The sequence below is a fragment of the Podarcis raffonei genome, chromosome Z (genome assembly GCF_027172205.1).
Source record: "Podarcis raffonei isolate rPodRaf1 chromosome Z, rPodRaf1.pri, whole genome shotgun sequence".
NCBI classification, from domain to species: Eukaryota; Metazoa; Chordata; class Lepidosauria; order Squamata; family Lacertidae; genus Podarcis; species Podarcis raffonei.
In genome coordinates, this window is record NC_070621.1 from 11086342 (window position 1) to 11107773 (window position 21432).

The 21432-nt window shown below is 43.9% G+C and overlaps 1 protein-coding gene across 4 annotated transcripts; it reads left to right on the forward strand.

Moving 5' to 3' along the window:
• The first annotated feature begins 54 nt into the window (after positions 1 to 54).
• Positions 55 to 19773, forward strand: FBXW2 (F-box and WD repeat domain containing 2). 4 transcript variants are annotated; one of them, XM_053373938.1, is made up of 8 exons: positions 55 to 157; positions 3816 to 3924; positions 4534 to 5043; positions 11916 to 12110; positions 14348 to 14481; positions 15644 to 15730; positions 16806 to 16975; positions 18039 to 19773. In XM_053373938.1, the coding sequence occupies exons 3-8, from the start codon at positions 4554 to 4556 to the stop codon at positions 18325 to 18327; spliced, it is 1365 nt and encodes a 454-aa protein (XP_053229913.1). In that variant the 5' UTR covers positions 55 to 157; positions 3816 to 3924; positions 4534 to 4553; the 3' UTR covers positions 18328 to 19773. The 4 variants fall into 4 exon arrangements, with proteins under 4 accessions (XP_053229913.1, XP_053229915.1, XP_053229916.1 ...); XM_053373940.1 differs by having other exon boundaries at positions 85 to 157; positions 3819 to 3924; XM_053373941.1 differs by lacking the exon at positions 55 to 157 and adding an exon at positions 292 to 375 and having other exon boundaries at positions 3819 to 3924.
• The last annotated feature ends 1659 nt before the right edge of the window (positions 19774 to 21432 follow it).

Genomic DNA, 21432 nt, shown 5'->3' on the forward strand with positions numbered 1-21432 from the left:
ATGGGTACCTTAAGCTAGACTTTTTAAAAAAGTTTCCGTTTCCGGACGGAAGTGACTCTAAAACCCGGGGCGGGAAAGAGGCGCGAGGAAGATGACGTCAGGTGCTCACGCCGGAAGTGCCTGTGGTAGAGTGTTTGCTGGGACCCGGCGGCGAAAGGTTGGACCCCCCGCCCCCGAAAAATAAAGTGGGCGGGAGGGGGCGGGAAGAGAAGAGGGGCAGTGCGGTGGGAGGAGGGAGCGCGGCGGAAGGGGGCGGGGCTCAGGTGGGTTGTCATAGAGACCGCCTGCAGTGGGGAGGGGGGCTGAGGGGGCGGGGCGGGTGGAAGGCGAGACTTGCGCCCTTTGGGGTGAAGTTGAGGAGAGGTCTCCGTTGAGGTAGGTGCAGAAGAGGTTGCGGGAGGGCCCGGGATTGAGGAGGGGGTAAGGGGGGGGTGCAGAATGATGGGATCGGCGTCGTGTTTTGATTCTTAGCTATTATGTATTATCCTATTTACACCCTTCCTTTATTCCCGGGAGATCAGCGTATTCTCCCCTTCCCCGTTTTATCCCCACTGGGCAGTTGGCTTCATGAGCAAATGGTTGTTTGAATCCTGATCTCGCGGGCACAGATGCGACACTCTAGCTCAGCCTTTCCCAACCTCAGGTTTCTCCCCAGGTGTCGTTGGATGGTCCTGCTAGCTAGGGATGAGGGGAACTATAGTCTAGTAACATCTGGAGACCGCCCAGCTGATGCCACAAGACTCTGCATGTCGCATATGGCTGTTCTTGTTCTCCGATATTGAACTAGTTAGCATGGGGGTTTTCCCCACCCCAGGCTTTTCAGAGGCAAATTTCACGTGTGAACACTATCCGGTCACAGGTGTGCCCTGAAGCGGGATCCCTTGGCCAGCATCAAATGTAGTTGGACTGTATGCTTTGGATGTAGAATGTTCTAGACAGCTTTCAACCTGTCATAATTACCTTAAAAGAAAAACAAATCATGTATCAGGTGGTGGAAAGGGTCTTGCTTTCTAGGGAGCTACCACCAGTCAGCATAGACTGGGCTAGAGAAATAGTCTGACCTGTTAAAAGCCAGCTCTCTATAAAAACATCAAATGCATGGATTGCTTCCCAGACAACAGTAGGAACTTAAGATGCTGCTTTATACCCAAACCATTGGTCCATCCAGCTCAGTATTGCCACACCAACTACACTTCTCCAGGGTTTCAGGCATGGGACAGTCCCAGCCCTAACTCAAGATGGCCAGGTCCCCTGGGATCATCTGCATGCAAAGTAGATGCTCTACTACTGAGCTATGACCCTTTCCCCATCCTTCGTCTCCAGAATCAGATCTAGAAACCTAAGATGCATAGGCTGATAAAGAGTGTTTTCCATTCCACTTGTGTGTGTGCTCTTTTATGGGAGACTTATTATTATTATTATTATTATTATTATTATTATTATTACATTTTGACCTTTATGCACTAATGCACAGTTGTACAGACCCAGTCCTTTGAAATAAATGGCAATAGTTCAGTGCAAATTTAGGTGTGCTCAACTCTTTGTTGTATTGTGGCCAAAGATTATAAAAGCAATCCACTTTTCTGATTCCACGTCAAGACCCAACTTGAAAGAAAAAAATATGCATGAGGCATGCTATCTACTTTATACCTCACCCCCATTAACGTCATCTCTCCCATTTATTTGTTAAATGCTGCCCTCCCCCCCCCCACTCTATATTTAAAATAATAATAATTCTTAAGTGTTTAAAAGATACTCATCAATAGGCACTTTGCAGTTTAAAGCTTCAGCAAAAATAACATAACTCTGTCTTGAGGCTTGCAATCTAAATAGTCACATAAGGGAAAGGGTTTTTTGAAGGGTTTGGCTTTTTTTTACAATGGAATGGTATATAGATAAATCTGGGAATAATGTACATTTTGAAAGGATTCAACCTTCCCCTACGGTTAAGGTTTAATGACTCCCATCTATCAATAACTAAAGAAGCCTCTTTTATTATTTTGTTTATATGAATTGTAACTAATTGAGTTATGTCTCTTGGCATTAAACCTAGTTATATAATAGATTTGGAGCAAATCCGGAATTGATAATTCCTTAACTGAAAGAGTAATCAATTTTTCACGTAATGGCATCAATCCCTTTTGGACCAGTTAATAAAGTATCCTGATATTTTACCAAAAGCACCTATTGTTTGCATCAATATAGGAATACTAGTTTGGTACCACCTGAAAATAAAATCAATTTATATTCAACTGAATTATGAACCGCTGCGTGAATCTCACAATGTTGTCTAATAGCGCAAGCTAGGGGGTTCTAAACAATTATTTAAAAAGCAAACATGAAAGTGAACATCCTTGTCTAGCTCCTCAAGGCAGTGAAAAGGTGGTGGTCATGATACCATTCACTTTAACTCTAGATTTAGGTGAATCATACACTACTTTAATCCATTTTATAAAAACTAAAGGGAAAACCAATTTAGTTAAAGCTACCTCTATATACAGGGATGCGGGTGGCGATGTGGGTTAAACCACAGAGCCTAGGACTTGCCGATCAGAAGGTTGGCGGTTCAAATCCCCGCGACGGGGTGAGCTCCCGTTGCTCGGTCCCTGCCCCTGCCAACCTAGCAGTTCGAAAGCACGTCAAAGTGCAGGTAGATAAATAGGTGCCGCTTCAGCGGGAAGGTAAATGGCATTTCCGTGTGCTGCTCTGATTCGCCAGAAGTGGCTTAGTCATGCTGGTCACATGACCCGGAAGCTGTACGCCGGCTCCCTCGGCCACTAAAGCGAGATGAGCGCCGCAACCCCAGAGTCGTCCACAACTGGACCTAATGGTCAGGGGTCCCTTTACCTTTACATACATAAATATTGTTGAAAACCATTTCATTGCCTAATGATATAATTAAAAATTGTCTTTATTTTTATTTAAATCTTACAAATCCACCACTAATCTAATATTATTTGCTGCCTCATTTTTATAAAGCCAGTCTGGTCATTCTCCGTAACCACCACTATTACTTGCTGAATTCTATTTGCTTGGGTCGTTGTTAAAATCTTTGTATCAACTTTACTCAGTTTGTCTGATTTGGTATAGCTGTAATATAAGCTTGATTAAATGCCATTGATAAAATACCTTTGTCACACATCTCTTCATACAGTTGATGAGGTTTTGGTACTAGTAGATTAATGTATGTCTTATATTGTTCAATAGGAAATCATGGTGTTTTACCAGTTGTCATTTTAAGAATAGTTTGCTTGATTTCTGCTTCTGATATTGGTGAAAAATAACATTTGCATTTGTCAATAATCTAAATAGGGTTATTTTATTTTATTTTTAAAAGCTTCTACACCCTCATAAGCTATGACTTTTAGTTTATTATCTAATTCCAAATAACATTTTAAAAAATAATCATTAATATCTTTTAAGTTTTTATAAACTTCGCCTTTCTCCCCTCTACTACTTTGGATTATTGTCTTATCCCACTTTGACAAAATTTTACCTAGTCTTTCGCAAAACAAGTATTAACACCTGGATCTTAACACATACTTTGCAAGAACCTTTATTGAACTACAGAACTCCTTAACACATTCTTTGGAGTTGGCTTCAATGGAATTTACTCCCAAGACAGCAAACATAGAATCCTAGTCATTATAAAGAAATATCCCTTGATCAGATGAATTAGGTTGGAAAGTTAAGGTGTGGTCAAAAGTGAGTGGTAACAGTAGTGGGTTTGGGAATCATTAGAGCACTATGCAGTGATTGGAGAAGAGGAGAAAATCTGGCCTCAGTGACTTATATGGTTCTTGTTTCACCTACAGAAGAAATGGCCCCAGAGGAATCCCAATCCCTGCCGGGTTCTGAGGAGCAAGAAGACAATTGGCAGCTACCTGCTAAGCAACTATCTGATAATACAGACAACTACTTAAGGTAAATACGCCCCCTTTCCCATTGAAATGCTAGGTAGGATAAAATGCTAGGTAGGGAAGAAAGTTGGGTGGAACCAATATGCATTGTGGTTCAACTCCTTGCTGCTCAGCTGTCCATTCAGCAATTGTCTTTGGACAGGTCCTCTGATAAATCTAAACCAGGGGTTGGGACCTGGATGGGGCTAGCAGTCCAGAGACTTGCCTTCCCCCAAACCTTTTGGACCAAGTCTGAGAGGAGAGCTGAGACACCTACCTGTCAGGCACCTGATGTCACATTGACGTTGGGTCCCTTGTTTTCCTTTGATCATGCAATGTGAAACCAAACATAAGGACTAGCAGCTGAAAATCATAGGCTTTCAAAGGCACTACTATATTTTGCACTGGACAGACAAAAATCCCCCAGTTTTTGCATGTTGTGCTCAGCACATTCGGTTTAAAGGGGAGTTCTCCTTCACATTGTACATTGCTGATTTTTCTATATTAACTGCCCTGTGCCATGTTGTTGTTTGAAGTGCATCTGAGGCAGAGTGTGTCATTTTTTATTTTTTTATTTAAGATGTTCATATTTGGTTTTTGAGCAGAACTAATACTGTATTTTGATGTCCCACAGGTAAATGTTTCCATAACCTTATGGAGAGAAAGGACTTTGAAGCATGGCTTGATAATATTTCTGTTACGTTTCTCTCTCTGACGGACTTGCAGAAAAATGAGTCGTTGGATCACCTGATTAGCTTGAGTGGGGCTATCCAGCTCAGGCACCTCTCCAATAACCTAGAGACCCTCCTCAAACGGGACTTCCTCAAACTCCTCCCGTTGGAACTCAGTTTTTATTTGTTAAAATGGCTTGACCCTCAGACCTTACTCACATGCTGCCTCGTCTCTAAGCAATGGAACAAGGTCATAAGTGCCTGTATGGAGGTGTGGCAGACTGCCTGTAGAAAACTGGGCTGGCAGATTGATGACTCTGTCCAAGATGCTTTGCACTGGAAGAAGGTGTACTTGAAGGCCATCTTAAGGATGAAGCAACTAGAGGACCACAAAGCCTTTGAGACCTCCTCACTGATTGGACACAGTGCCAGAGTGTACGCACTTTACTATAAAGATGGACTTCTTTGTACAGGTAGGATGGCCCAAATGGCTTGGGTGTAGCGGTGCAATGAGAATTAGTGTTGTGTATGTGTGTGAGAGGGCTGCGAGCCAGGAAGTCACCAATTTATTTATTTATTTCACAAAATGTATACACTTGGTTTTTCAAAATACACCAAAAGATAAAACAATAAAATTATACCTAGGAACACGTACAATAATACAGGCAACTTTCCACTTACGTGGGGGTTACGTTCCCCCCCCCAAACATAAATGAAATGTGCGTAAGTGGGGAGCTTGAGTGGCTTTGTTTTCTGTTCTCTCCCCCCCCCCCACATCCACTTTTGTTTTCCCTTGTTCTGCTCCTTCCCTTCTAATCTAAAGGGTAATGAAGACTCCCTTCCTCCCCTCTTCACCTTCAGTCTTGGCAGGAAGGATAGGGAAGCCGCGCAGCTGAGCCCGCTGCAAGGAACAGCTTCCTGCCTTTCAGCTTCCCACACATGAATTTGGAACCTGCAGCCCTGTTGACACATTTTAAAGCTTTTGTTCTTCATTAGGTGGATATAGAAGGGATTATTTCCAGCAGAGCCCCCTCCCCTCACCAGAGAGGCTGGGAAAGCCGCACAGACAGGACTTGCGAAGTGGCTTTCCCAGTTCTCACCTGGTGAGCATGATGGTGCAGCAGCAGCAGGGGCTCCATGCGCCTTTTTCAAGCCTTCATAATCTATAGAAAAAATCATTTTCCAGGGAGGGTGTCCTTGCAAGCCACGGGGACTCCTGCTCTCCTGCCATTTCCAGGTTTGAATAGAATTATTTTTAATTTCCCGGTGCGTGTAAACGGTTGCACATGAGTCGAATATGCGTAAGGGGTGGTGCCTGTATTTTAAAACACACAAAACTTTGAAATGCTAAAACAAGTTAAAACTCACATCAACTTTCTAAGCATCTGGGTAGGCTTGTCTAAACAAGAATATATTTAGCAGGCACCTAAAAGAATACAGTGAATACTGCTTGCTATTAATAGGCAGGGAGTTCCAAAGTGTAAGTGCTGCCACAGTAAATGATTGAGTTCTTACAAATGCAGAATGGGTATTATATGGCACTTGTGGTAGTACCAATTCCGCTGATTGAAGCGGTCAAGTGGGCACGTGTTGGGTAAGCTGATCTCTTAGGTAAACTGGCCCCAAGTTATTATGGCCATTATATACTGATAGTAACACCTTGAACTTGGCCTGGTAACAAATTGGTAACCAGTGCAGATCACTGAACAGGCACGATATGCTGACAAGGCCTCACTCCTGTCAGCAATTGTGCTGCAGCATTCTGCACTAATTGCAGCTTCCGGATCAAGTGCAAGGGAAGCCCCCCATAGAGCATATTGCAATCTTGAAGTAACCAATTCATGATCTACTGTGGCCAGACTTTCTCAGTTCAGGAATGTCTATAGCTGTTGAACCAGTCACAGTTGGTAAAAGGCACTTCCAACCACTGTATATACCTGAGCCTCCAGTGACAGAGCTGGATCCAGAAGCACTCCCAAACAGCGAACCTGCTCCATAAGGGGGAGTGCAAGCCCAGCAAGGACAGGCAATTAACCATTTGCTGTAGTGAAGATGTTAGGATGTTGATTCCTAGGAATAGTTAAAAGGGCAGGGGGAATGGTAACTGATGGGATCACTTAATTGAAATCAAATGAGTACCAAGTGACCCTAGGTTTAAGATCCTTTCCTGGAACATTGTGGGCTTGAGGGAAAAGGCCAATGACCCTGAATTTATTAGTTTTATTAAATCTTTTGATGTTATTTTACTACGAGAAACGTGGACTTGTTACAAAATCAATTTGATGGGATATAAATCACATTCTATTTTAGCCCACAAATCCTAACCCTTCTTTGTGCGTGGCAGACTAAACTTAAAATCACTCCCCTCAAGACTTTTGAGGGATTTTGACCACCCCTTGGAACTTTGTATTATGAAATAAAAATAGTAAAGAAGAAAAGATTGGTAACAACTGGATTGACTGTCTGTTAAGTACTCGGAAGAGAGAAAAAACTGGAGTTGGAGGTAATGGAACAGAGGATTGACAGGATGGACTCCAGGAAGATTTATTTGTTTAGTGGGGAGGATGGAGAGGAGATACAGATTTTGTTGAGATTACATTGGCCCACCCCGTTGAAGCTTAAAGCTGGAAATAAGAACAGTGAAAGGGACAGGATGGACCATAGTATATACCATCTTGATGGCTTCTGAAACTTTCAGACAGAAAAGAAGAGAGATGGATTGTGTTTATTTATTTATGATGTGGTTGAATGTAAAATTGCGGATTAAATGTGAAGGGTGGGTGACACTGGAAGACTGACAGTCTTAGAGGTGGGGAATGTATATTAAATATTTATACCCAAAAAAAATTTTTTTAAAATTCTAGGGGCTTCATTTTTACCCTCTGCACTTCACACCAGTGAGGCTGAGTTGTTGATTACTGGGGCCAGATACCAGACAACAATGTTCAAGGCCATATTAGAAAGGAATGTGCATCAGTTGTCTGGGAGGAAGCAAGATCTATTTTTCTCAGGCAACGTGTTACTCAAGAGGTATCAGAAGGAGATGTTTGACATACCGCTGGGTGAAGTTGCGGTTGCGGTCTGTCTGTCATACTGGACCGGGCGGGGTAAATACATCGCCAAGGCCTGCACCTCACCCCGTAACTCCCAATAGCCAACCCCAGCAGTTTCATATACAGTGGTACCTTGGTTTTAGAACAGCTTAGTTTATGAACAACTTGGAAATAGAACGCTGCAAACTTGGAAGTAGGTGTTCTGGTTTGTGAACTTTGCCTTGGAAGCAGAACATGTTCTGCTTCCTGTTGAGTGTGTTCTGTTTGTAAATTGAGTCCCCCGCTGCTAATCAGAGGCTTCCTGCTGAGTCCCAAGCACCCATGCAACACAGAGGTGATATTTGGAGCTTTTGTTTTTGCTATAAAAAAAATTTGGCGTTTTCGTTTGTGTGGTTTTTTTTCGTTTTTTTGACATTTTAACAGCTTTCTGGCTGTTGGGAACTTTATCAAAAACCTTATTGAAATCAAGATACCCTATGTCCACAGCATTCCTCTGAAAAGCTTGTAACTTTTATTATATAAGAAAATGAGATTCATCTGGCATGACTTGTTTTTGAGAAACCCATGCTGGGTCGTAGTAATCACAGCATCTTTTTCTAATTGCTCACAAACCAACTGTTTAGTTATCTGGGACCTTTCCTGGTGTTGATGTCAAGCTCACCAGTAGGTAGTTACCTGGGCTTTTGAAGATGGGGAGAACATTTGCCCACCTCCAATCCACAGGGACTTCCCATATTCACCAAGAATTCTCAAAGATTATAGACAGAGGTTCTGAGATTACATCCACAAGATCCTTAATACCCTTGGGTGCAGCTCAACAGGCCCTGGAGATTTGAATTCATTTAAAGTAGCTAGATGTTCCCTTACTATCTCTTTCCCTATCTTGGGCTGAAACTCCCTCCTTGCATTATTCATTCTGTAATCACCAGGTTGTGCACTGCTTTCCCTTCAAAGCTGTACATGTCTTGGACCTGGAGGAGGTGATCCTTCAGGAACTCAGCCCAAGCTGGCATATGTGCTGAGATAATCTTCAAAGACCCTACCTTCTGGGTGAGGTGGTTTCCAACTGAGGAGAGAGTCTTCTTAATGGTGGCACCTGCCTTTAGATCTCATTCCTGAAGAAGGCATATATTTACTATCTCTAGTACCAGGAGAAGTATTCCTACATTTCCTCAGCCGTTAAATCCACATTAGACTGTTTTACATGTTGATTTTATCTACTGTTTTTATTCTTACATAATGTTATCATTGGGTTCCTACTACTTTGTAGATTGTATTGTTCATCAGACATTTAAGGTGTCCTTAGAAATGTTTTGTCATGGTAGTCCAAATACTATGGAACTCCCTTTCATTGGAGGTCAGGGCACCCTACATATTGAAATTCCGGCACCTACAGAAGACATTTTAAATATTTCAGCAGGTGTTTTAACTGAATTCTGATTTTATAGTTTTAACTGATTTTTATCTTTATTGTGGAGTTGTTTGCACACCACTCAGGGACTATCATAATTAATTGGTACAAGCAACTCCCATTTTGTGCGCGTTCAAGGAACACATGACCACTGATGCATGCACAGATTTCAGCCCCAGAAGTGGGAGGGAGGGCTTATGCGTGCCCTGCCAACACACATGATGACCCGGAATGCAACCCCCACACACTTGGGAAGTTGCCTGTATATAAATTGCCAGAGTAAGTAATATTACTGGGAGGTGGCATATATAAGAAGAGCCCTGCTGGAACAGGCCTATGGCCCATCCAGTCCAGCTTCTCACAGTGGCCATCCAGATGCTTGCAGGATACACATGAACAGGATTCAAGCACAAGAGCACTCTCCTCTCCTGAGGTTTCCAGCAGCTGGTATTCTGATGCTTTATTGCTTTCAACTGTGGAGGCAGAACATAGCTATTGTGAACCTTTTCCTCCATGAATTTGTCTACTCTTTTGAAAGCATCCCAAGTTGGTGACCACCACTGCCTCCTGTGGGAGCAAGTGCCATAGTTCAGCTATTCACCACATGAAATAGTACTTTTCTTATCTGTCCTGGATCTTCCAATATTCAGCTTCATTGAGTGGGCTGAGGCTGGAAGGCTTGTCTAAAGCTGCTTAGTGACGTTATAGCAAGACCAAGATCTGAATAGGAGATTTGATCATTCATTCATCACCATAGGCCATGATCAGGCCCCACAGATCCCAGACCTTGTTCTAGCCACAAGCTTTCACTAACATTGTAGAAATGTATTTGATAAAAGCATGCAGTGTCTGTATTTGGACACTACAATAAGCTATGATTTGTTGTGATAGGAACAAGCCTGGTGCCCCTCCCCAGGCTTGCCTGGTCCCCCCTGACAAATGCAAGGACAAGCTTCGAAGCTTTTGCTTCTATTTAACTGCAGCTTGCCATCTTGCAGAAACCCAATACACTGTGATTCATTTTTGCTATGTTGCAACAAACCAGCATCAGACCACTGTTTATAAAGTTGGCATGTTTCCACAGATTGTAATTATGTGTAGCCGCACTTTAGAGTTCATGTGTCATGCTAAACTGTGGCTAATAAGAAGCAAAAATTTCCAGTTTCCTTGCACCAGAGTGCAGAGCATATGAGCCTAGGAGTAGGCTAATCTTGTTGCTATTGTGTTAACCATAGTTTATTGTGACGTTTGAACACAGCCAATGTGTGCTAATATTAAAGAAAGGCCTCTTCAGCATTCTAAAACCTTCAATACATTCTGAGGAGGAGGCTGCTCCTTTGGCTTCACACCAGTCTTCCCTACAAATTCCCCTACCATGGATCTGCTGTGGAGTGTGGATCTCCCTGTGAGGGTGGCTTTTTGGTGGTGGGGTGGGGCTTAAAACCAAATGCTCAAATTATCCATTAATGAAAGGGCAGCAAGGGGACAGGCAGCATTGATTTGTTTATACAAAAAGCAGCTGACCTAATATAAATAATCATTTCTGTCTGGAAAAGTGAAGGATTTATTTGCAAGCCAAAGTTTTTAATCCTTTGAGATTTCCTACTAGCGAGAGAGTTAATTGTCACAGATCCTATCATGTGTGACCAAAAGCTTCATCTTCCACTATTGGAGGCTAATGATTTTGCATGACTAGGACTTTCTGTTCTGCACCAACCACACCTCTTCCCAAATCAAAATTATTGAGTTGGAATCAATTATGTGCCACAAGTGTATCTGCATTCTTGTTTGCTTAATTGTGCTCACTTGTTCTGCATCATAAACTCAAGCTTGGAAATCCTTGTCAATGACAGGAAGGGCATGGATATATTTCTGAGTTTTCTCCTGCATGCATGAGTACTAGAAGCTTGTTTTATTTTTAAATGCCAAGCAGAGATTTCCCCCCCCCCCCCAAGATATTCAAAATAGTTTTAAAGCAGGAATGTCTTTCCTTTTTTGCGCCGAGGGCTGCATTGACCTATGTGCAATCCTCCAGGGGCACAGAAATAATAAATGACCAATTTTGAGGGATCTTGGGGGAGATCACAGAAAATTTTCAGCAGAATAATATCATGGCGGAATACTTTTGGGAGCAGAGAGCTGTCAGTAGGGTTTACTTTTTCATTGTAAAATTGGGGTGGGGGGATCTCAGATACCTTTTTAGGAAAGTTTGACATCACAACTTTAAAGCTTTCTTGTGCCAATAATTCCCAAATTAAATGGTATAGAAGAACAGCTAAAGTGCCAATTCCCATGTGCCCAATAACTTGACTGAACAGAAGACTGCCCTTTGTGTCTCTGTGTGTGATTGAGTGCTCAACTTTCCCTCCTTCCATTCAGCCCCTGGGTAGGTAATTATGCACTGTGGTTTTAGGATGATCAGATTATTCAAGGCACTCTTTTGCGGCAGACTTGCCCTCTCCACCCAATTTGCCCTGTTGCATTTATGCATGAGCCATTGGTCTAGGCATGCCTTGGGATCGGAGTGGAACGAGTACTAATACAGAACCACTGAGGACACACTCCTCTTTGAATGGGTTATTTTTCTTTTCATTTGTTATGAAAGTAAAACAGTTTCAGGTGTTAAAAAAAATAGGCCCCCAAATTTTGATCAGATGTTTGGGAAACAGTGAGACAGACTCTAACCAGTGTCTCTTTCTAGATGGGTCACTGAGAAGCTTAAGTAGTGACTGGGCAATTAGTGAAACTATGGCTGATCTGAACTCAATTCTCCCAGGTCCTGGTCGGATGCCATTGTTTTGTGGATCATGTTGGATACCTTCTGAACCCTCTGACTTCTCAGCCACTAAACCACACTTCATTTCTTCCTTTGCGGCCACAGGTTCAGATGACTTGTCTGCAAAGCTGTGGGATGTGAGCACAGGGCAATGCATCTATGGGATCCAGACCCACACCTGTGCAGCAGTGAAGTTTGATGAACAAAAGCTGGTCACAGGCTCCTTTGACAACACGGTAGCCTGCTGGGAGTGGAGCTCAGGAACTAAGACCCAGCACTTCAGAGGCCACACGGGGGCAGGTGTGTTGGTGTCCTGAGGAATACCTGAAGCCCTTTAGGCCATTTCAAGCAACATCTGTCTGCAATCTAGCCCTGCTACACATCTCCCCTAGTTTAGCAGCTACCCTACTCTCCATGTTGGATCAGGCTAGTTGCCCATCTAGTCCAGCATCCTGTTCTCACAGTGGCCAAACAGATGCCTGTGGGAAACCTGCAAGCAGGACCTGAGCACAAGAGCAGCCCTCTCCCCTCCTATGGATTCCAGCTACTGGTATTCAGAAGCATTTCTGCCTCTGACTGTTGAGGCAGAGAGTAGCCGTCGTGGCTACTGACCATCGATAGCATTTCCCTCCATGAATTTGTCTAATCCTCTTTCAAAGCCATCTAAATTGGTGGCCATCACTGTCCACAGCAGCTGCAACTTCCTGATATGAGAGAGGGAGAAAAACTTCTCTATCTACTTTGTCCACCCCATGCATAGTTTCGTAAACTTCTATAAGGTCTTACCTGCCTTTTCTCTAAACTAAAATGTTCCAAATGTTGCAGCCTTTCCTCATGGGAGTTGCTCCATCCCCTTGATCATTTTAGTTGTCCTTTTCTGAAATTTTTCCAACTGTATATAATCCTTTCTGAGATGAAGCAACCAGAACTCTACACAGTTCCATGTTGCTTGGGACTGACTCTAGCATGGGCTTTACATGTAGAAGGTCTCTGGTTCAGTTCCTGGCATTGCTAGATAATAATAATTAATTAATTAATTAATTATACTCCACCCCTCTGGCTGGGTTTCCCCTGACACTCCAGGCGGCTCCCACAGAACATTAAAAACACGACAAAACATAAAACATTTAAAACTTTCCTAAACAGGGCTGCCTTCAGATGTCTTCTAAAAGTCAGATAGTTGTTTATTTCCTTGACATCTGCTGGGAGGTGGGCACCACTACCGAGAAGGCCCTCTGCCTGGTTCCCTGTAATCTCACTTCTCGCAGGGAGGGAACCGCCAGAAGGCCCTCAGCGCTGGACCTCAGCGTCCGGGCAGAACAATGGGGGTGGAGACGCTCCTTCAGGTATACTGGACCTAGGCCGTTTAGGGCTTTAAAGGTCAGCACCAACACTTTGAATTGTGCTTGGATACATACTGGGAGCCAATGTAGGTCTTTCAGGACCGGTGTTATATGGTCTTGGCGGCCACTCTTTCAGTGGGTCTGGGAAGGCTCCCTCACAAAGGGAAGCACTCACCAACCCCCAGAGCCCATCAGCCAGCCCTTCCCAGCTCGCTGTTATTAGCCAGGATTGGCAAGGATCAAGGGGACAGGTGGTTGGTTTCACTCATCCCAGCAGCCTGTCCACATCCTTGGAGGTAACAGATTGGAATTGATCCCATGCAACTTGACCAGAAAGGACTCTAGCACTCTCCCGGCCCTGCTCACATGGTGGAGTCTACCTCTTTCCAAATCTGAGTGACTTTATCTGCAAAAAGGTCTCCTGCAATGAGTTTGCAAAGCTTTTTTTGCAGATAAAGTCACTCAGATTTGGAAAGAGGTAGACTCCAGGAGAACATCCACCACGACCTGAAGCAGCTCAGGCAGGGAATCTTGATGCAGTGGAGAGGTTGGTACTCCAAAAGGAATCCTGTACTGCCCCTATTGCCCAACTTCCAGAACATGCACTCAGAAAACTGGGTTTTCCCAACAGGACGCCTGATGTAAGCTAATGACTTCCTAAAAATCACTGCAACCCCACCCCACCCATATGACATGGGTTGCTGTGTATAAGAGAAACCTGGTGGACAAGCAGCGACAAGAACAGGCCCATCTGCCTCATCTAACCAAGTCTCTGTCACACATGCCAGATATGGCTGGGAGAAACTCCCTGTTTGAAACCCTCGAGAGCCGCTGCCAACTCATACAGATAGTCCTGAGCTACATGAACCAATAGCCTGGCCCAGAATAAGACAGCTTTCTAGGCAAGGGAACCCCCTCCCCTGGCTGCAGTTCTCTAGCTCTAATCATTGGGTAGGCATTACCTAAGTATGTTTACCTGGCTATCCTTCCAAACTTGTAAATTCTACACGTCTATTACATGGAAGGGAAAACTCTAAATTTCAAGGAAGCCAAATCAGTATAACTGCAGTGTGACTCACAATTGCACACACACACATCCCAAAATAACTGCATGATTACTTTGATCTGACTTGGTATAGAGATCAGCATGGCCAATCTCTTTTAAAGTTCCCTTTTCTTTTTTGGCTTTTGTAGTTTTCAGTGTTGATTACAATGACGAGCTCGACATCCTGGTCAGTGGCTCAGCGGATTTCACTGTGAAGGTCTGGGCCTTATCAACGGGAGTGTGTCTCAATACACTAACAGGGCACACGGAATGGGTCACAAAGGTAGGCTGGGTTAGCTCCCTTCCTGTTTAAAGTTTGCACTGGGTGTCATTTATTAATAGTTGCATTTATATCCCACCTTTCCTCAAAACGCTCAAGGTGGCATATGTGGTTCTCTCCTTTTGTCCAATTTTATCCTCATAACAACCCTGTGAGGTAGGTAGGTAGGTTAGGTTGTAAGGCAGCAGTTGGCCCAAGGTCATCTTTGTGGCTGAGTGGGGATTTGAATTCTAGTTTCCCAGATCCAGTGCTCTAACTGCTATACCACAGTGGCTAAAATTTAACTACAAACCATTTGAGGCCAAAGGTTATTTGCCAGCTTTGCATATCTGGTGCTAGAGGGCAAGGCCACCACATGCAGGAATATAGGTAATCGCTTTTCGCTGAGTCAGACCACTAGGTCCATCTAGCTTGCCTACACCGACAGGCAGTGGCTCACCAGGGTTTCAGACCTTGCGTCTCTCCCAGGCCTACCTGGAGATGGCAGGGATTGAACTTGGGACATTCTGCATGCAAAGGAAGTACTCAGAGCTACAGTTGCTGGTTCGCAACATGTGGAGGAAACCATGATGTGCATGCAGCATTCTATATTTTTTCCCCTTTACATAATACCATTAGTGCACATGATGCTTTATAGAGCACAAGAGGATCAATCCCTGCTCTTAAGAAGCTTACAAAAATTCAACATAGGGAAACGAGGAAAAAGGAGGAGATGGAAACGGGGGTTAACATTGAAGCAGTGTGTGGTTGTTTCAGTTACACAGGCTTAAAGCAGGGCATGAGACCCAGGTGGTTGTACCATAAGCTTAATGGGAAAAAGTGGGTTTCAATACAGCAGAAATCGTTTTGTGTAAGAATGTGTAACAACAGAGATCATTCTGAAGTAAGAACAAAATCTTTCTGTACAGAACGTACTGAACGTACTGTACTGAAGTAAGAACAACAAAATCCAGCTGCACAGTGGGTTAGTTGGAGACAGTGCACAGCCTCCATTGTGGCTTCTCTTTCTCGGACATAATAGAGCAGCATCTGGCATTTCTTACTGTGAGATTAGATTTTTACCTCCCAGGACATAAGTGTATCTGAACGAACATTGCAGTGCTTTTTTTAGTGACCTGTCTGACATGTTGCCTCAAGCCTTAGACACACTTTGTTCCTACTGCAGGTGGTCTTGCAGAAGTGCAAAGTCAAATCTCTCATGCACAGCCCTGGGGATTACATCTTGTTAAGTGCAGATAAATACGAAATCAAGGTATGTATGGTCTCAGCTTCATGGAGCTCCAGAAATCAGGGGAAATTGCAGGTGTAAATAAATTCTGGAAAGTCACAAGCCTTTGCTAGATTAGACTAGATCTGTACAAATCTGAATCTGACTAGGAAGGTGCCTTCAGTATTGGCTGGCTATCAGTATTTGTTGGCTGGCTTCAGTATTCAGCTGGCTATCAGTATTGTCCACACTGACTGGCAGCAGCAGTTCTCCAGGGTTTCAGGTAGGGGACATTACTAGCCCTACCTAGAGATGCCAGAGGATTGAACATGAGAACTTCTGCCTGCAAAGCACATGCTCTGTGGTCCTTCGCCCTAATGGATCCTGAGGGGTGAATTATTCTGCCCATTGTCTGCCAGCTGCTTGGTAGTTAGAAGGCTTTTTCCTAAGCATGTTAAGAGGCAGGTTTTAGAGGACGAGGCTTCCCTTCAGTAGCAGAAGAAGGTAAAGAATATTTATTGCAGCCATAGGCCAGCATAAGGTAAAAGCACCTACTTAGCATGACTAACATGGGTACATTAATTTCAGTGGGTCTACTCCAAGTAGAATGTTGTTGCATACAGCCCAATAGTAATAATGGGTTATCTCAAACTAAGTTCTTCTAACAGTAGACCTATTGAAATTAATGGATCTAAAATAATCACACCCATTATTTTCAATGGGCCTATTCTGGGTAGAACCAGCACGGGATACAGTCCAGTTTTATCATCATCATTAGTGTGCATGGTACTTTGCAGTGTAATATAAGCAAAAAATAAAAGTACAGGTCTCTGCCCTAAGAAATTTATAAACTAGACAGGGGGAAGAAAGGGCTGCTGAATTGCAAAGCTGAAAGGCAGTTACACAAACTTTTCCCATAACGACTGTGGGTTAAAAAGAGCTGCACCCATGAGGCTTTGCAGATGTTGAAGTGGGAGAGCTTTCCTTCAAGAGAGAGGCAGGGTTCTGGGAGGGAGTTCTTGGCTTGAAGGCCTGCAAGGGAGACTTCACCAAGTTAGCAAAGTGTACCCCCTTTATCCTTCCCTGTTGCCACAATCATTGGTTGATTGTATTGTTACAGATCTGGCCCATTGGGAGAGAGATCAACTGCAAGTGCTTAAAAACCCTTACCGTCTCAGAAGACCGCAGCATCTCCCTCCAGCCTCGGCTTCATTTCGATGGCAAATACATTGTCTGCAGTTCAGCTATTGGGTTGTATCAGTGGGACTTCGCCAGCTACGATATCCACAGGTAAACAGTCTGGATTTGAGGCCAACATATGCAGAGGTTGTTGGGATCTGTATTTCTCCTCCTCTTCTTTCTCTCTCTTTCTCTCTCTCTCTCTCTCTCTCTCACACACACAGATATATATATATATATATATATATATATACGCATATGTATGTATATTTTTGTTCTCTGTGTATGTGCCACAGAAGCTTCAGTAAAGCAGTTAAACACACCAACATGAAACAGTTGTTTTTAGCAGAGTTGTTCTAGTTGGCACACACAAAACACACACTCCATTTACACACACTATATATAGAAAAGCTTCTTTCTCTCTGGTCCCAGAGAGGGTTCTGTACTTCAAAGTCCTTGCTGAAACAAAGTCCATTAGCAAGTTCTAACTCTGGTTGCTCAGAATCCTGCAGCTGACTGAGTTCTCTTAGTTCTGTAGTCTGGCAGTTCTCCTTTTCAGATGATTTTTTCCCCAAAAACTCTTCACACAAACCCATAGTTCAACGGATGGCGTTCAACAATTCCTGCAATCCCCTATCACGACCCACACTTTATACTGTAAAGTGAACCCTTTTACTGTGTACACAAAGTTGCTTGCCAAATCTGCCCGGTGACATAGATAAGAAGGTTACCACATTCAGCCAGGTGCATTGTGAGGCATGAGCCACTATTTCCAACTCATGTGGAATTAACCCAGTAAACACTTTTCTTAATAGAGGAAACTTAAGTGTTGATGCTTCCTGAGTCATGTTCCCGGAGTGTGCTGTGGAGGTCTGGCCAAGAGGTCTAAAGTGGACAAGCTAAGCCGAATACCCTGACAATGTCAGCGATAACTTGTAAGAGTCAGGTTTTGAATGACTGGTGCCATTCCAGATGGGATTCCTTTGGTATCTTGCATTTACATGGCAACATGTCACTTGCAAGGCACCAGGATGCCAGTTGGTTAAGTAGCAGCAGACTGCAATCTAGATCATATCAACACCATTTAAAAAATCATTTAAAAGATCAACTCTCCATTCTTTGCAGCATTTTCTTCTGATATTTGTGGTGGTCTGTTTCTTCTCTCCCCTTGCAGGGTTATCAAACCTCCTGAATTTGCGAACTTGTCCTTGCTGGGCTTCGGCGACATTTTTGCCCTCCTGTTTGATAACCACTACCTGTACATAATGGACTTGAGGACAGAGAAACTGATCAGCCGCTGGCCACTGCCGGAATACAGAAAGTCAAAGAGGGGCTCGAGCTTCCTGGCCGGGGAAATGGATTGGCTGGACGGTTTGGATGGTCAAAATGACATGGGCCTGGTCTTTGCCACCAGCATGCCAGACCACAGTATTCACCTGGTTTTGTGGAAGGAGCATGGCTGAAGCAAACCAGCAGGACTACGTGACGAACAAAACCACACAATTGGGCCAGCCAGCCATGAGCCAGCCAGAGGAGACTGTGCATGAACCAAAGCAGCTCACCTTAACAGATATCATCATGCAATGCACAATCATTTTGCCTTCATTTTTTCCCTCTCTGTCATTTTCTGACAATAGGCAGGGGAGTCGCAACCAGTTGCAGAGAAGAGGGGGTGTTTGTTTTCACTTTGTTTAAGCATAATGCATCATACAGCATGCGACTATCCCCCCACCTCTGGCTCATGTATTCTCATACATTTGAGCACATTTTTAACTATGATTTTACTTTCCTTCTCTCCCACCCCCTTTTTTTTTGGAGAGGGGTGGAGGCAGAAGCGGGTTGGAAATGTATTCATAAGAAAGGATATTAGACACATCTCCTTCCCACACCCATATTTGTTTATGAAAGGAAGAAAAAGAAATGAGGGTGTTAATCACATACACACATCTTATTCACAGCCAGTGTGAAAGATCTGATGGCTCTGTAAAAGGGGACCATGCTGGTCAATTAATTTCTTTAGGGCCGGTGTTACTTTTTTATTTGCCATGCATGGAAGGGATGAACACTTGAGCCTGGAGAACTTACAAGTGTATGAATGTGGGTATTGAACCTGTGTGTGGTTTACTGGCTTCAACATCCAGGATTTCTGAAGTCAGGTATTCACTTGGGACTGTGATGGTGGTGTGGAGAAACTCGCAAACCTGAACTCCACCCTTGATATTATAGAAACAAGCCAGCAAGATCAAAAGCCAAATGGCTGCCTTAGGAGGGATGCTTTGTCTCATAAGGCAAATTCTTAGGTCAGGGATAAATTGAATTGTGCAGGCTGATGAGCTTTTGATCAAAGGACAGCTCATGTCATTAGAGGTTCAAGCAGCTGATATACCTCTTTTTAACCCTCTTTTTAAAGAGCTCTTGAAGCCCTTGCTTCTAGTGAGAAAAAGCAAGGGTGTTAACAAGGCCAGTGAGTAGATTGGAACAGCAGGCACAGCCACACTTTCCTCAAGAAGAGAGTGGGGAAAGATTGGAAGGAAGTTTTATAGCAGTGTGTGCCTGCAGTGCTCATCAGAGGCAGCTACCTCCACAGGCATTTTGAGGCTTCTTTTTCAATGATGACTCATTTTAAAAGCTGTCATTCTTTTAATCGTTTTATGGACAACATGTTACCCACACTTAAAGGGCAAAACTGAGTTTGCTCCAGACCCTTACAAATCCATTGCAAAACATAGCTGAATTGAGTTTGGAACTTTGAAAGTGGAGGTAAGGGTATGCAGCAGGGATGTGGTGATGGCCTTCCCATCTTCCTGTGCTTCTCGGAAGGGAGCTGGGGCAGAGGTGGTAAGTCTTCCAGCACGTGCTATAAAAGTTTACACAACAATTTTAATTAAAAAAAAATCTGCCTGTTTTAATTATTGTCCCAATGTGAAGTTTTTGGAAATGAATGCATTTGTACTTCTTGGGCATCTGTGGCGCAGCTTCTCTCACTAGCAGCTGATAATGTATACTACCATACTGTGTAGAGCATCATCTGAGAATTTCTGCAAAGTAAGGTGCTGTGCAAGGCAGAGGAGCATAGCATACTAGTCTCAGTTTGTGTTTCCTAGGCTATTGGGATCCCAGGAGGAAGTGTAGAGCAAGCATGCAAAGCATAAATATCCAGTGACCCACCACCACCAACTTATATCAGATTTGGATAGAAGTTTTTCTGATCCCCATCTCCCCCACCCCAGATCAAGTACAAGATTTCTTTAAAATAAAATTTAAAAAGTTAGAAAGCAAAAGAAAGACTAAATAATAAAGCACCACAGTGCTGAAGGGACAGTTACCTGCAATAAAGCCAAAGGCCCATCTAGTCCAACATCCCATTCTCACCGTGGGTGAGTGCTGTGGTCTAAACCACTGAGCCTCTTGGGCTTGCCAGTCGGAAGATCAGCGGTTCAAATCCGTGCAATGAAGTGAGCTCCCATTGCTCTGCCCCAGCTCCTGCCAACCTAGCAGTTCGAAAGCGCACCAGTGCAAGTAGATAAATGGGTGCCACTGCAGCAGGAAAGTGAACAGCTTTTCCATGCACTCTGGCACTCGTCATGGTCCTCCGTGCACCAGTCGCAGTTTAGTCATGCTGGCCACATGACGCATGAAGCTGTCTGTGGACAAACGCCAGCTCTCTTGGCCTAAAGAGCGAGATGAGCACCGCAACCCTATAGTCACCTTTGACTGGACTTAACCGCCCAGGGGTCCTTTACCTTTACCTCTCACAGTGGCCAACCAGATGCCCCAATGGGAAGCCAACAAGCAAGACAGGAATGCCACACAGTATTGTACATGCCACCCTAAGCTCCTTAGGAAGGACATAAATTGAATGAATTAAATAAATAAATAAATAAATAAAATCTGTTCCAGAGTCAAGCATTATTTACCAGCATAAAGGCAATGTGTTTGGCGGGCCACCATCCCCTGGCTGACAGTATGAGACCACCTGTTCAGTAAAGAGTATTTGCTCTACACCGCAAAAGGTGGCATCTCCAGGTAGGCCTGGAGGTGTCCCCTGCCTAATACTCTGGGATGAACTTCTGCCAGTTGGTATAAACCGTCAACTAGCTGGACCATTAGTCTGACTCAGAATAGGGCAGATTCTTGCATTTTGCACTGTTTAGGCCAGAGATGAGAGGAACCCTTTTCAGCTTGAGGGCTGCATTATCTTCTGGGCAACCTTCTGAGGGACACATGGCAGTGGTGAGCAGATCCAGAGATAAAAACATGCAGAGAAACAAATGCAGCTGTCACCTTTAGTATAGCACACATCTTCCATCCAGACAGTATTAGCAGGTGCTTAAGGACACATTCCAACCATGGAAAAGCACTCAACGCTGTAAAGGTGTGGCCTGGGGAATGTTCCAAGGGCCAGACAGGCCTGGAGGGCCACATTTGACCCCCTCCCACTCCAACCTGAGGTTCCCCACTGTGTGAAGAAGTGTGTCCTCCTGTGTCCTTCCCATAGTCAGCTTCATTGGATGTCCCAGAGTTCTAGTATTATGGGCAAGGAAGAAGAAATCTCTCCACTTTCTTCT